The 14,556-nt window shown below is 47.6% G+C and overlaps 1 protein-coding gene across 2 annotated transcripts in view; it reads left to right on the plus strand.

The window, feature by feature from the left end:
• Positions 1 to 11,144, plus strand: part of LOC110503149 (phosphatidylinositol 4,5-bisphosphate 3-kinase catalytic subunit beta isoform) — an 89,764-nt gene extending 78,620 nt beyond the window's left edge. For both annotated transcript variants that reach the window (XM_036961154.1, XM_036961155.1), the window contains 12 exons: positions 2,074 to 2,262; positions 2,475 to 2,596; positions 2,799 to 2,942; positions 4,242 to 4,341; positions 6,374 to 6,570; positions 6,695 to 6,804; positions 7,131 to 7,209; positions 7,735 to 7,902; positions 8,126 to 8,249; positions 8,350 to 8,495; positions 8,620 to 8,752; positions 8,873 to 11,144. In XM_036961154.1, coding sequence (XP_036817049.1) covers positions 2,074 to 2,262; positions 2,475 to 2,596; positions 2,799 to 2,942; positions 4,242 to 4,341; positions 6,374 to 6,570; positions 6,695 to 6,804; positions 7,131 to 7,209; positions 7,735 to 7,902; positions 8,126 to 8,249; positions 8,350 to 8,495; positions 8,620 to 8,752; positions 8,873 to 9,010 — 1,650 coding nt within the window. In that variant the 3' untranslated portion in view covers positions 9,011 to 11,144. The remainder of the gene's footprint in view (positions 1 to 2,073; positions 2,263 to 2,474; positions 2,597 to 2,798; positions 2,943 to 4,241; positions 4,342 to 6,373; positions 6,571 to 6,694; positions 6,805 to 7,130; positions 7,210 to 7,734; positions 7,903 to 8,125; positions 8,250 to 8,349; positions 8,496 to 8,619; positions 8,753 to 8,872) is intronic.
• The last annotated feature ends 3,412 nt before the right edge of the window (positions 11,145 to 14,556 follow it).

Genomic DNA, 14,556 nt, shown 5'->3' on the forward strand with positions numbered 1-14,556 from the left:
GATATTGCTATGACTGGTTTCCAGGGCAACCCAGTCAGTCCTGATCCAGGATGGTGTTGGCAGGCTGGTGCACTGTCACAATAGTGTCTCTCGGAGGAATCTGAGGCTAAGATCAGCCCTCCTGTTCCACACACACACACACACACAGTCTTGTACAGCTAACCTTGTGGGGGGACACAATTCAGTCCCATTCAAAATCATAGTATTCCTTACCTGTACTCTTACCTTAACCCTAACCTAAAAATCTAACCTTAACCTTTTAACGTAATTCTAACCCTAACACAAATTCTAACCTTAACCCTAAACCCCCTAGAAATAGCATTTGACCTTGTGGGAACCAACAAAATCACCCATCCTAAAGCCCCTGTGGAACAGGACACACAGTTATGTAACACCGTGTGAAGCAGAGGGCTTGCCAAAACATGTCCCTTGCAGGGAGGTGTGTGTGTGTGATAGAGGTTTTCAAATCAAATAAAATGTATTTATATAGCCCTTCGTACATCAGCTGATATCTCAAAGTGCTGTGCAGAAACCCAGCCTAAAACCCCAAACAGCAAGCAATGCAGGTGTAGAAGCACGGTGGCTTGGAAAAACTCCCTAGAAAGGCCAAAACCTAGGAAGAAACCTAGAGAGGAACCAGGCTACGAGGGGTGGCCAGTCCTCTTCTGGCTGTGCCGGGTGGAGATTGTGGCTGGCCAAGATGTTCAAATGTTCATAAATGACCAGCATGGTCAAATAATAATAGTCACAGTAGTTGTCGAGGGTGCAGCAAGTCAGCACCTCAGGAGTAAATGTCAGTTGGCTTTTCATAGCTGATCATTAAGAGTATCTCTACCAATCCTGCTGTCTCTAGAGAGTTGAAAACAGCAGGTCTGGGACAGGTGGCACGTCCGGTGAACAGGTCAGGATTCCATAGCCGCAGGCAGAACAGTTGAAACTGGAGCAGCAGCACGGCCAGGTGGACTGGGGACAGCAAGGAGTCATCAGGCCAGGTAGTCCTGAGGCATGGTCCTAGGGCTCAGGTCCTCCTAGAGAATTAGAGAGAGCACACTTAAATTCACACAGGACACCGGATAAGACAGGAGAAGTACTCCAGATATAACAAACTGATCCTAGCCCCCCGACACACAAAGTACTGCAGCATAAATACTGGAGGCTGAGACAGGAGGGGTCAGGAGACACTGTGGCCCCATCCGATGATACCCCCGGACAGGGCCAAACAGGAAGGATATAACCCTACCCACTTTGCCAAAGCACAGCCCCCACACCACTAGAGGGATATCTTCAACCACCAACTTACCATCCTGAGACAAGGCTGAGTATAGCCCACAAAGATCTCCGCCACGGCACAACCCAAGGATGGGCGCCAACCCAGACGGGAAGATCACGTCAGTGACTCAACCCACTCAAGTGACGCACCCCTCCTAGGGACGGCATGAAAGAGCACCAGTAAGCCAGTGACTCAGCACTTGTAATGGGGTTAGAGGCAGAGAATCCCAGTGGAAAGAGGGGAACCGGCCAGGCAGAGACAGCAAGGGCGGTTCGTTGCTCCAGAGCCTTTCCGTTCACCTTCACACTCCTGGGCCAGACTACACTCAATCATAGGACCTACTGAAGAGATGAGTCTTCAGTAAAGACTTAAAGGTTGAGACCGAGTTTGCATCTCTCACATGGGTAGGCAGACCATTCCATAAAAATGGAGCTCTATAGGAGAAAGCCCTGCCTCCAGCTGTTTGCTTAGAAATTCTAGGGACAATTAGGAGGCCTGCGTCTTGTGACCGTAGCGTACTTACATAGCGTTCTTACGGTCTCAAGCTTCAAGCTCTTATTCTGTGTCGACTAACAATGTTTCATTGTTGATCCATAAAGCAATCAAACATGCATGCAAGTACAGATCTATTTGTATCTCTCTGATGGTGGATAGGATTACATGCAGTGTACTCTGATTCCAGATCTGTGGTTAATGGTGACTTCTACCTTTAGCACCCCTTGCTACTCCTCTGTACGTAATGTGATTTCTTACCTTGTGCTGCCACCTAGTGGTAACTTACCACCTCTGCTGTTTCTCCACAGGGCCGAGGCGGTAAGAAGTTCCACATTGAGCTGAAGGAGATCATGGAGAGGGACCCTCTGTCCCAGCTGTGTGAGAATGAGAAGGACCTCATCTGGACACTACGCTACGACTGCATGGAGAACTTCCCCCAGTCACTGCCCAAACTGCTGCTCTCCGTCAAGTGGAGCAAACATGAGGACATGGCCCAGGTACATACTGTGCCACATGAACCTGTCTTGTGTATTGATAGTGTTTTTTTAACACACTCAATTTTTTCTCAAGGGCAATAAACTAGTGTGCCTAAATGGTCAGATACTAAATGAACCCCTAGCCCATACCACTATGCCCCTCATCAGTCCCTTCAAAGATCTGCTGTGCTCCTGTATTGGTTATTAATCATAGTGAATGATCTGTCTCTCAGCTCCAGGCCTTGCTGCAGATCTGGCCCAAGCTGAGTCCCAGGGACGCTCTGGAGCTGCTTGACTTTAACTATCCAGACCAGTACGTCAGAGAGTACGCTGTGGGCTGCCTGAGGGATATGAGGTAATCCACACGCTCACAGACACGCTCACACATAACTATTCCTAGTTCACTTACTGTTGTAATGTCTTATTCACTATCTCTTCCACTCCCGCTCTGGCTCTCCCCCCTCTCCCTCTCACCCCCTCTTCTGCTCCTGCTCTCCCCCCTCTCCTCTCTCTTTTCCTCTCACCCCTTTTCCGCCCCCTGCTCTCCCCCCTCCCAGTGATGAGGAGTTGTCTCAGTACCTGCTCCAGCTGGTCCAGGTGTTACGTTATGAACCCTACTATGACTGTGCCCTCACCCGCTTCCTACTGAACAGAGCCCAATGCAACCGCAACATAGGACACTTCCTCTTCTGGCATCTCAGGTGAGAGAGAGTGAGACGGTGTGTGTGTGTGTGTGTGTGTGTAATTCTTTTTTTTTTCACCTTTATTTAACCAGGTAGGCTAGTTGAGAACAAGTTCTCATTTACAACTGCGACCTGGCCAAGATAAAGCATAGCAGTGTGAACAGACAACACAGAGTTAAACATGGAGTAAACAATAAACAAGTCAATAACACAGTAGGAAAAAAAAGTCTATACATTGTGTGCAAAAGGCATGAGGAGGTAGGCAAATAATTACAATTTAGCAGATTAACACTGGAGTGATAAATGATCAGATGGTCATGTGCAGGTAGAGATACTGGTGTGCAAAAGTGCAGAAAAGTAAATAAATAAAAACAGTATGGGGATGAGGTAGGTAAATTGGGTGGGCTATTTACCGACGGACTATGTACAGCTGCAGCGATCGGTTGCTCAGATAGCAGATGTTTAAAGTTGGTGAGGGAGATAAGTCTCCAACTTCAGCGATTTTTACAATTTGTTCCAGTCACAGGTAGCAGAGAACTGGAAGGAAAGGCGGCCAAATTAGGTGTTGGCTTTAGGGATGATCAGTGAGATACACCTGCTGGAGCGCGTGCTACGGGTGGGTGTTGTTATCGTGACCAGTGAGCTGAGATAAGGCAGAGCTTTACCTAGCATGGACTTGTAGATGACCTGGAGCCAGTGGGTCTGGCAACGAATATGTAGCGAAGGCCAGCCGACTAGAGCATACAGGTCGCAGTAGTGGGTGGTATAAGGTGCTTTAGTAACAAAACGGATGGCACTGTGATAAACTGCATCCAGTTTGCTGAGTGGAGTATTGGAAGCTATTTTGTAGATGACATCGCCGAAGTCGAGGATCGGTAGGAAAGTCAGTTTTACTAGGGTAAGTTTGGCGGCGTGAGTGAAGGAGGCTTAGGGTGCTTGTCTAAGGGTGTGTGTGTAAGGGTGTGTGTGTAAGGGTGTGTGTGTGTAAGTGTGTGTGTGTAAGGGTGTGTGTGTAAGGGTGTGTGTGTGTAAGGGTGCGTGTGTCAGGGTACGTGCGTGCGTCAGGGTGCGTGTGTCAGGGTGCGTGCGTGCGTGTGTCAGGGTGCGTGCGTGCGTGTGTCAGGGTGCGTGCGTGCGTGTGTCAGGGTGCGTGCGTGTGTCAGGGTGCGTGCGTGTGTCAGGGTGTGTGCGTGGGTGTAAAGATTTAAAATACTTTTTCCTCTACACAGGCTGTATGTTCCGTGAGGTTATGTGCATTAACCCACCCCAGGTATGACTGCCACTGTAACTGTAGGGTGACTGTGCTGCCCCCTGTAGGTCAGAGATGCACATGCCAGCCGTCGCTGTCCAGTTCTCTCTCATTCTGGAGGCTTACTGTCGCGGCAGCATCCCTCACATTGAGGTCCTGAAGAAACAGGTAAGGACCCCAACACGGGCGCGCTCACGCCCTGACCCCAACCTTAACCTGTGAATGAATCACTACAGTATATCTAATTCTGTCACCACCTCTAATTCTATAGTTTCCCTTTAGTTCAGAATGGGGTTATTTATAAAGAAGTCAGATGACAGCAGCCTGACTTCTGACCTCTACTGTATTAGCCCTGACATCCGCACTGCTGGCAGCTTCCTCCCACTTCCTGTTCACTGCTCTCCTTCCTGTTTTGGAATTAACTACCACACTGTGAGATGTTTCAGGAAGCCCATGCTGTCATGCGTAGCATCTGTGTCAGATTTGAAAGGCAATACAGCAGTGGTGTAATTTCATCATTATTACATTGTGTTTCTTCTATGATGTAACAACATTACGCCCTCTCTCTCCATAGGTGGAGGCTCTGAGCAAGCTGAAGTCTGTGTTGTAACAACATTACGCCCCCTCTCTCTCCGTAGGTGGAGGCTCTGAGCAAGCTGAAGTCTGTGTTGTAACAACATTACGCCCCCTCTCTCTCCATAGGTGGAGGCTCTGAGCAAGCTGAAGTCTGTGTTGTAACAACATTACGCCCTCTCTCTCCATAGGTGGAGGCTCTGAGCAAGCTGAAGTCTGTTGTAACAACATTACGCCCCCTCTCTCCATAGGTGGAGGCTCTGAGCAAGCTGAAGTCTGTTGTAACAACATTACGCCCCCTCTCTCTCCATAGGTGGAGTCTCTGAGCAAGCTGAAGTCTGTGTTGTAACATTACGCCCCCTCTCTCTCTATAGGTGGAGGCTCTGAGCAAGCTGAAGTCTGTGTTGTAACAACATTACGCCCTCTCTCTCCATAGGTGGAGGCTCTGAGCAAGCTGAAGTCTGTGTTGTAACATTACGCCCTCTCTCTCTCCATAGGTGGAGGCTCTGAGCAAGCTGAAGTCTGTGTTGTAACAACATTACGCCCTCTCTCTCTATAGGTGGAGGCTCTGAGCAAGCTGAAGTCTGTTGTAACAACATTACGCCCCCTCTCTCTCTATAGGTGGAGGCTCTGAGCAAGCTGAAGTCTGTGTTGTAACAACATTACGCCCTCTCTCTCTCCATAGGTGGAGGCTCTGAGCAAGCTGAAGTCTGTGTTGTAACAACATTACGCCCCCTCTCTCTCCATAGGTGGAGGCTCTGAGCAAGCTGAAGTCTGTGTTGTAACAACATTACGCCCTCTCTCTCTATAGGTGGAGGCTCTGAGCAAGCTGAAGTCTGTGTTGTAACAACATTACGCCCTCTCTCTCCATAGGTGGAGGCTCTGAGCAAGCTGAAGTCTGTGTTGTAACAACATTACGCCCCCTCTCTCTCCATAGGTGGAGGCTCTGAGCAAGCTGAAGTCTGTGTTGTAACAACATTACGCCCTCTCTCTCTATAGGTGGAGGCTCTGAGCAAGCTGAAGTCTGTGTTGTAACAACATTACGCCCCCTCTCTCTCCATAGGTGGAGGCTCTGAGCAAGCTGAAGTCTGTGTTGTAACAACATTACGCCCCCTCTCTCTCCATAGGTGGAGGCTCTGAGCAAGCTGAAGTCTGTGTTGTAACAACATTACGCCCTCTCTCTCTATAGGTGGAGGCTCTGAGCAAGCTGAAGTCTGTGTTGTAACAACATTACGCCCCCTCTCTCTCCATAGGTGGAGGCTCTGAGCAAGCTGAAGTCTGTGTTGTAACAACATTACGCCCCCTCTCTCTCCATAGGTGGAGGCTCTGAGCAAGCTGAAGTCTGTGTTGTAACAACATTACGCCCTCTCTCTCTATAGGTGGAGGCTCTGAGCAAGCTGAAGTCTGTGTTGTAACAACATTACGCCCCCTCTCTCCATAGGTGGAGGCTCTGAGCAAGCTGAAGTCTGTGTTGTAACAACATTATGCCCTCTCTCTCTATAGGTGGAGGCTCTGAGCAAGCTGAAGTCTGTGTTGTAACAACATTACGCCCCCTCTCTCCATAGGTGGAGGCTCTGAGCAAGCTGAAGTCTGTGTTGTAACAACATTACGCCCCCTCTCTCCATAGGTGGAGGCTCTGAGCAAGCTGAAGTCTGTAAATGAGCTGATCAAGCTGGGCACCATCAAGAACGCCCGCAGTAAGACCAAGGAGGCCATGCTCACCAAAGAGGCCATGATGACTTGTCTGAGACAGAGTGGCTACACAGAGACCCTCTCTGACCTGCACTCCCCTCTCAATCCCAGTGTCCTGCTCTCTGGAATCAAGTAAGGGCCAGAGGGAGAGGGTTAGATGGGAGTGGAGAGGGGGATGTGGATGACTACGATTTGACTCTCTTGCTCTATTTTTTTGCTTTTTCTCCCGCATTCCTCCCTCTTTCATCCCTGCCAGTGTGGAGAAGTGTCGGTACATGGACTCTAAGATGAAGCCTCTGTGGATCGTCTACAACAACAAGCTGCTGGGGGGAGACACCCTGGGAATCATCTTCAAGAATGGAGACGGTACGAGGGGGTTGGATCTAACATTGACATGTTAGTCATTTAGCAGACGCTCTTATCCAGAGAGACTTACATGAGCAATTAGGATTAAGTGCTTTGCTCAAGGACACATCAACCAATTTTTCACCTAGTCAGCTGCGGGATTCGAACTAGCGACCTTTCAGCCCAATGCCCTTAAGCGCTAGGCTACCATCCTCTAAGAGATGAAATCACTAAAGTTCAGGGGGAGAGAGCGAGGGAAGAATAGTGAGGTCAAGATGGAGGGATGTGTATTATGGAAGGTGGTTTGAAGCTGGAAGCATGAATGAAAGACTCCTCTCTCTTTCCAGACCTGAGACAAGACATGTTGACACTGCAGATCTTGAGGTTGATGGATCTGCTATGGAAGGAGGCCAATCTGGACCTTAGGTGTGTATATTAATATAAAAGGTGTGTGTCCTCAGTCAGACTCTGTCAGTAAGGCTTGTTTGTTCCTGTTCTCTGTAGGGAAGGGGAAGCTGTGTTGGGGGGGGGGACCCTTAATCACCCCCTGCTAGCCTGACCTCTAACCTCCCCACATCCATACCCCCTGCATCACACACCCACTACCCGCTTCTCATCCTAATCAAATCCACACACACTAGCGCTCGCTCTCATACTCTAACACACACACAGTCTACCACATCTGGAACTGAACAGTGTGTGGGATTGTTTTGACAGTTGAGCTGGGGGGCAGGCTGTTAGGTTACAGGGACAAGGGCTCAGCGAGCAGAAGGAGCTCTGCAGACAGGGTCATAAAACCACTGTGATGTGTTATTTGGAGTGTGATCATGCGTACATTCTGGTCACATGCTGAGACCGATCCGGGGAAAAGGGAAACAACATGGAGATAATAATAGGGTGCATCTCAATGGTGTTGATGATGATTCATTGGAACAAAATGTGTCTGTGCAGAATTGTGCCTTACGGTTGCCTAGCGACTGGTGACCGATCCGGGCTGATCGAGGTGGTGTCGTCGGCGGATACCATCGCCAACATCCAGCTGACCAGTAGCAACGTTGCGGCCGCCGCAGCCTTCAACAAGGACGCACTGCTCAACTGGCTCAAAGAGAAGAACTCTGGGTAAAACCACACTTTCCCAAACGGGTTTGTTTGTTTCTTACACCAGGGCTCTTTCTCAATGTGACTTTCCAAAAGTTATGTGTATTACTGACCTATTTCATAGATATGTAACTGTATGTATATAACAGGCAACATGTTAGTGAGCTGCTATGCTTTGGCGGTGCAAACCCAGTGAAAGCTCCCACTTGGCCAACACTTTATTTTGTGTTTGTGTACTATGCAGAGATGCTCTGGAGAAGGCGATCGAGGAGTTCACCCTGTCATGTGCAGGCTACTGCGTGGCCACCTACGTCCTGGGGATAGGTGACCGCCACAGTGACAACATCATGGTCCGCAGCACTGGACAGGTGGGTCGAGGTGCTCTCCTGTACAACAGGCTAAATCACAGAGGTTCATTTATGGACTCTTTTAATGGAATCAAGTTCTTACATTGTGTGTGTGTCTCAGCTCTTCCACATAGACTTTGGGCATATCCTGGGGAACTTCAAGTCCAAGTTTGGCATCAAGAGGGAACGCGTCCCCTTCATCCTGACCCATGACTTCATCCACGTCATCCAACAGGGAAAGACGGGCAACACTGAGAAGTTTGGCAGGTGAGCTTCTGTCCCCTTTCACTACTCAGGTGATCCAGGCCGGGAACACTATCTGTTGCCTAGCTTTTATCAATTATCTACTTGAGTAAATGTATAGTGAACTGAATGTGTGTGTTGTGCCTAGTTTCCGTAATTACTGTGAACAAGCCTACCTGATTCTGAGGCGGAATGGGAACCTCTTCATCACCCTGTTTGCCCTCATGCTGACTGCTGGACTGCCAGAGCTCACCTCGGTCAAGGATATACAGTACCTAAAAGTAATTCACACACGCACGCAGTATATAGTTGGCCACGTCACATGGGCTACAGTTTACATGTGCTACAGAAGTAATCTGTTATGATAAGAGTAGTTAAGTCTCCTCCCTTCTCCCCTGTAGGACTCTCTGGCCCTGGGGAAGACCGACGACGAGGCACTGAAACAGTTCCGCCAGAAGTTTGACGAGGCGCTGAGAGAGAGCTGGACCACCAAAGTCAACTGGATGGCCCACAACGTGGTCAAGGACAACCGCTCCTAGAACAGACAGACATCCTGAAGCTGGAGGGTTAAAGGTCAGGGGTTAGGAGGGTCTGAGGTCTATCCAGGGCTGGGACAACCGTGATTGAGCGGGCTAAGGTGTTGCTAAGGGGCGAAGACCAGACAGGACTGGACTTGGGGCCTTAAAGAAGGGAACCTAGAAGACCATCTTAAACACACATGCTCTTACAGGCTTAAAATCCCCCTCCCTTTGCCTTTCCTCTGGCCTTTGAAGCTGCTGTGTGCCTCCAGCCAGTCCAGCAGTCCCATTGTCTCTCCCTGATCTTGTGACATATTTGTGGGTAATGTGGTTGCGTGTTTTGCACTCGCTCAGTGAGAGTCAGAGCCCAACACCTGAGGAATAGTGTGGTTTCTCCGACCCCCCCCCCCCCCCCCCCCTCCGTTGTAAATGGACTGCCCCCTTGGAGCCTGGACTAGACTGAACTAATGAGGAAGGGGACAGGGGTGGTTGTCAGCAGGACTTCTGATCTGCCTCGTGTTGGACTTAAAGGGAGAGGTTGGGGTTGATCACACCCACTCCAGGCCTTGCACCAGACAGTTTGATTGACAGCACACGTAGAGACTGGGTGTGTAAAGACTGAGGACCAAAGTGGCTCACCCGCGTGTCTTTAAATGACACCAAAACGTGCTCATGGCCAGAGGAAGTGGGTCTTATTGGACTTTTCCTCACGAGGCTCCAGTCCATCTTGAAAGTGTGCCTGAAAACTGGAACAGATTGTATCTTTTAGGTTTTTTTCATCTTTTTATTTTATTGCCATTTAAGATTTAATTCTATCTAAGATGTTTAAGATGTATATGTGCCAGACTACTAGAGACAGAGTTAGAGAGAGAGACCCTCTGATCCTGTGGTCTTGAGAAAGAGTCACTCATGACCAAATTCTCTGGACGCCTCCTCCCGACAGCTAAAGAAAAGTTTATGTGCAGGTTTTTCAACTTTACGCACTCCTCTGTCCCCTCCTAGTAGCTAGCTAGTTATTTCCCTCGCTGTAACCTTAACAGAACTGCGGGAAAGCAGTGCTCAGCAAGCTGGGGCAAAGAACACTGATTTGGCGTGCATGCTGTGCACTCCACACTGAATACACCATCCCGGTGACATCCAGATGGTTACCAATATTATAATATTTCTCATGAAGGCTGCTATCCTACTTGGAATAAAACAAACTCTAGGGAAAGATTTGGCTGAGTTAACATTCGCCGATTTGATTTGGTGGTTTAGCTCTAGGGAAGAGGCATCCATGTGGGTGGGGCGGTTCAATTTGGTCACGCAGCTTCTGTCTTTGAGAAAAGGGGTGAATTGGACCATCAAACACTGGCACCATTTTGAAGAAAGGACGGAGAGAGAGAGCTTAAAATGTTTCTAACACTTTATTTTGTGTTCCTGCTTGGGAATGTGGATGTAACATTCCTGTGTTCCATTTTATCAAATCATGGTGTTTGTTGGGTAAACAGAACAGACACAAAGGGTGCGTCATCACCACACTACCCCATAGAGGTATTATCACTACCCCATAGAGATTCTGTCTTAGACAGACTTGCCTAAGGATGCCAGAACTAGTCTTTCAAAGCACAAAACTGCTTACATGATAACCACAATGAAAGAACTCACTAAGAAATAACCGAAGCATGTAACTAAAATGCCTTTTAGGACCAAAACAAAAGTGAACTTTGTCGTTTTAGGTTTGTTTTTACTGTGTTTTTAATAATCTGTTCAAAAATCGAATGTTTGTGTGAAAAATGTCTTTTTTTTTACATCAGCTGAAATGGGTGGAGTTTTGGACCTTTGGGAGGGGTTTGCCAGCAGAAGGTGTAACACTGCGATTCAAAGCTACTTCCTGGGTTTGTCATGAGGGGCTCTTCCAGTATCCGTGTTTTGATTTTGTGCAATATCCGTATAGGAGTCTACATGTATATTATGTAAATGAACCCTTGGGCTCTAATGCCTGAGGCTATAATGGTTGTCACTGTGGGTTCATGTGTATTGCTGCTTTGTTTCTCACCGCTAGCCTTCTTAAGTCTCTCAGACACTGAATATTGTCAAATGTACAGGCTTTTATGGTTTTCCAGTTTTTTGTTTTCATATGAGTTTTATTAAAGTTATTTTCCATCTAACGGCATTTTTCTTTTGTAATACGTTTGTTTGTTTGTTTGTGTTTGTTTGTGTGTTTGTGTGTGTGCGACTGCGTGTGTGCCCCTTCAATCACTGGAGTGCCAGCGAGTCTGTGCATAAGATGTGCACTGCCAATTTGTTACGCAAATATACCACAAGGACGAGCACCGATTTGATCCCTGTGGCTATGGCACTGTGATGAATGCAGATTGATTCCAGGCCCAGAGAGCCTGCATTCTTTCCACTGTGGTTGTGTGAGTGAAGGAGGGAGAGCACAGTGGGGCTCTGCTGGAGGGGACCAACATGCCTCTCTACTGATGTCATACATGGTGAAGTAGCCAATAACCCTTATTGCCAGGTTATGGATCCTGAATAGAACTTGTGGGTCAGCAGCTACCTGGATTCCATCTGGAGATGGCAGGTCACAGTGCTATGTAGCTGATAATACCTGCAAATGCCATGATTGATAGGTTGTTGTTTCTCTGCGAAAGGTGTCAGGAGGTTGCCGAGATACCCACTATGAGCTGTCACGTTGAACACAAGCTTGTTTTATCGGGTCAGAAGTGATAACTGAAGGGGAAAATGAAGTGATATAATTACATACAGCTTGTTCCAAGTCAGCAACACTCATTGACTCAACATGTGCTGTCATCTTTGACTGCAATGGTTAATTATGGAGCATTTATGGAATAATTACCATTGTATCATTTCCCCAGCACTCTAGCTTGGGTAATAGTTGTTTACTTCAAGAACTCTGAATTAAAAAGGGGAATGGGTGGGTGGATAGCCCCTCCCTCCCCTATTCCATTTTTTTCCTACACAATTGTGTTTGTCCCCTATTCTCTGTCTGCAGTTGAAATAACTAGTATTTTATATTGCTCTGTTTCCAGTGGCACTGATGATGGAGGCCCACTCGCTCTGTTTGAATCTCCCTCCGGTACCATATTCACCTCATAACACAGCTCTAGGTCACTCTTGACGTCAGAGGGCCTGTCTATCTTTCTCCTATGTATCCAAACCTTGGTCAAAGTTGACAATCAGGTGAATGACTGTCGTTGGAGCAGACCGTGTTGACCTCCGTGAATACCAAACAGGTCATTGACGGCCTTAAACCCGGACATTAGTGAATGTAACAAGCCAGAGAAGAAGATACTGGGTGTCTAATAATCACAAGCCATGAGATGTGTGTTTGTGGCGTTTGGCCAGTGACTCACGCTTGACATCAATTTCCTTTTCAATGTCCACCACCGTTGAATGGTAATGGGGTTAGAGCCCTCGATCTTGGTCTCCTGGGTACGGAAGAGGCTTGTGGGATAGAGGGTTTTCCTGCCTTCTGTAGATCTGTGTGCAACGTGTCTGTTATGGTCTATGATAGCCTATAGGGAGGAAGACCTGGCAGTGTGGTGCCAGGACAACAACCTCTCCCTCATTGTCATTGAGTCGAAGGAGCTGATCATGGACTACAGGAAATGGATGGTTGAGCGCTCCCCAATCCAAGTGGGGCAGGTTGAGAGCTTCAAAAAAAGCTCTAAATTAAATGTGTCAATCAACTAATACCCTTATTGATACATGTGAAAGGGTATGCTCCACAAGTTGCAGTATTAGAAAATGAAGGGTATCTATTAGGCAGCAGGTAGCCTGGCGTGTAGGAGTGTTGGGCCAGTTACCGGAAGGTTGCTGGATCGAATCCAGGAGAAGCCAAGGTAAAAAATCTGTCGTTCTGCCCTTGACCAAAGCAGTTAACCTCCCGGGGATGTCTATTAAGGCAGCCTCTCTGACTCACAGGAGTTTTGGTTGACACATTTTGGTTGAAAGCAGTCAGTTGTGCAATGGACTAGGTATCCCCTTTTCCCATTGCTATGATATGACTTCCAGGAATGACCAGCAGAGGGAGCCATGGAAGCTACATCATGGCAAATCTTAAATGCATGTTCATAAATCATACATGACAGAGCATATTCTACATGTTCAGCTGATTTAACGCTCTCTTAACTATGATCTTTTTATGTGGGTAATGGTTGTCACCTGCAGCTCCAGAAATGGAGTAATCAATCAGAAGTCCATTAAATCAATGAAACCTCTGAAGCCTGCAGTTATGCAGAATAGCAGAGATTGTGCAACCACAATGTTGGTCCCATGTTTCATGAGCTGAAATAAAATATCCCAGAAATGTTCCATACACATTTGTTTACATCCGGGTTAGTGAGCGTTTCTCCTTTGTCAAGTTAATCCATCCAGCTGACAGTTGTGGCATATCAAGAAGCTGATTAAACAGCGTGATCATTACACAGGTGTACCTTGTGCTGGGGACAAAAGGTCACACAACACAATGCCAAAGATGTGTCAAGTTTTGAGAGAGCGTGCAATTGGCACGCTGACTGCAGGAATGTTCACCAGAGCTGTTGCCAGAGAATTGAATGTTAATTTATCCACCATAAACCGTCTCCAACATTGTTTTAGAGAATTTGTCAGGAAGTCCAACCGGCCTCACAACCACAGACCACGAGTATGGAGTCGATTGATTAGGATCCCCATTAGCCGACGCCAGTGGCAACAGCTAGTCTTACTGGGGTCCAAGACATAAAATACTTTTAAAAACAATGTGTGTGTGTGTATCTATCTGTTACACATACATGTCAGTACATGCACACAAGTAGGTCACATGTAGGCAAGCGGTTTGCTGATGTCAACGTTTTGAACAGAGTGAACCATGGTGGTAGTGGGGTTATGTATGGGCAGGCATAAGCTACGGACCAAGAACACAACTGCACTTTATCGATTGCAATTTGAATGCTCAGAGACAGCATGACGAGATGCTGAGTCCCATTGTCCTGCCATTCATCATGATAATGCACTGCCCCATGTCGCAAGGATCTGTACACAATTCCTGAAAACTGAAAATGTCAGTTCTCCGTGGCCTGCAGACCTGTCACCCATTGATCATTCTTGAGATGTTTCTACAACTCGATTGGAGTCCACCTGTGGTAAATTCAATTGATTGGAAATTATTTGGAAAGGCTGTCTATATAAGGTCCCACAGTTGATAGTGCATGTCAGGGAAAAAACCAAGCCATGAGGTCGAAGTAATTGTCCGTAGAACTCCGAGACAGGATTGTGTCGAGGCACAGATCTGGGGATGAGTAACAAAAGAAATCTGGAGCATTAAAAGTCCCCAAGAACACAGTGGCCTCCATCATTCTCAAATGGAAGAAGTTTGGAATCACCAAGATTCTCCTAGAGCTGGCTGCCTGGTGAAACTGAGCAATCAGGGGAGAAGGGCCTTAGTCAGGGAGGTGACCAAGAACCCGATGGTCACTCTGACAGAGCTCCAGAGTTCCTCTGTGGAGATGGGAGAACCTTATCTGCAGCACTCTACCAATCAGGCCTTTATGGTAGAGTGTCCAGACAGAAACCACTCT

This window comes from Oncorhynchus mykiss, chromosome 24 (assembly GCF_013265735.2).
Source record: "Oncorhynchus mykiss isolate Arlee chromosome 24, USDA_OmykA_1.1, whole genome shotgun sequence".
Taxonomy (NCBI): domain Eukaryota; kingdom Metazoa; phylum Chordata; class Actinopteri; order Salmoniformes; family Salmonidae; genus Oncorhynchus; species Oncorhynchus mykiss.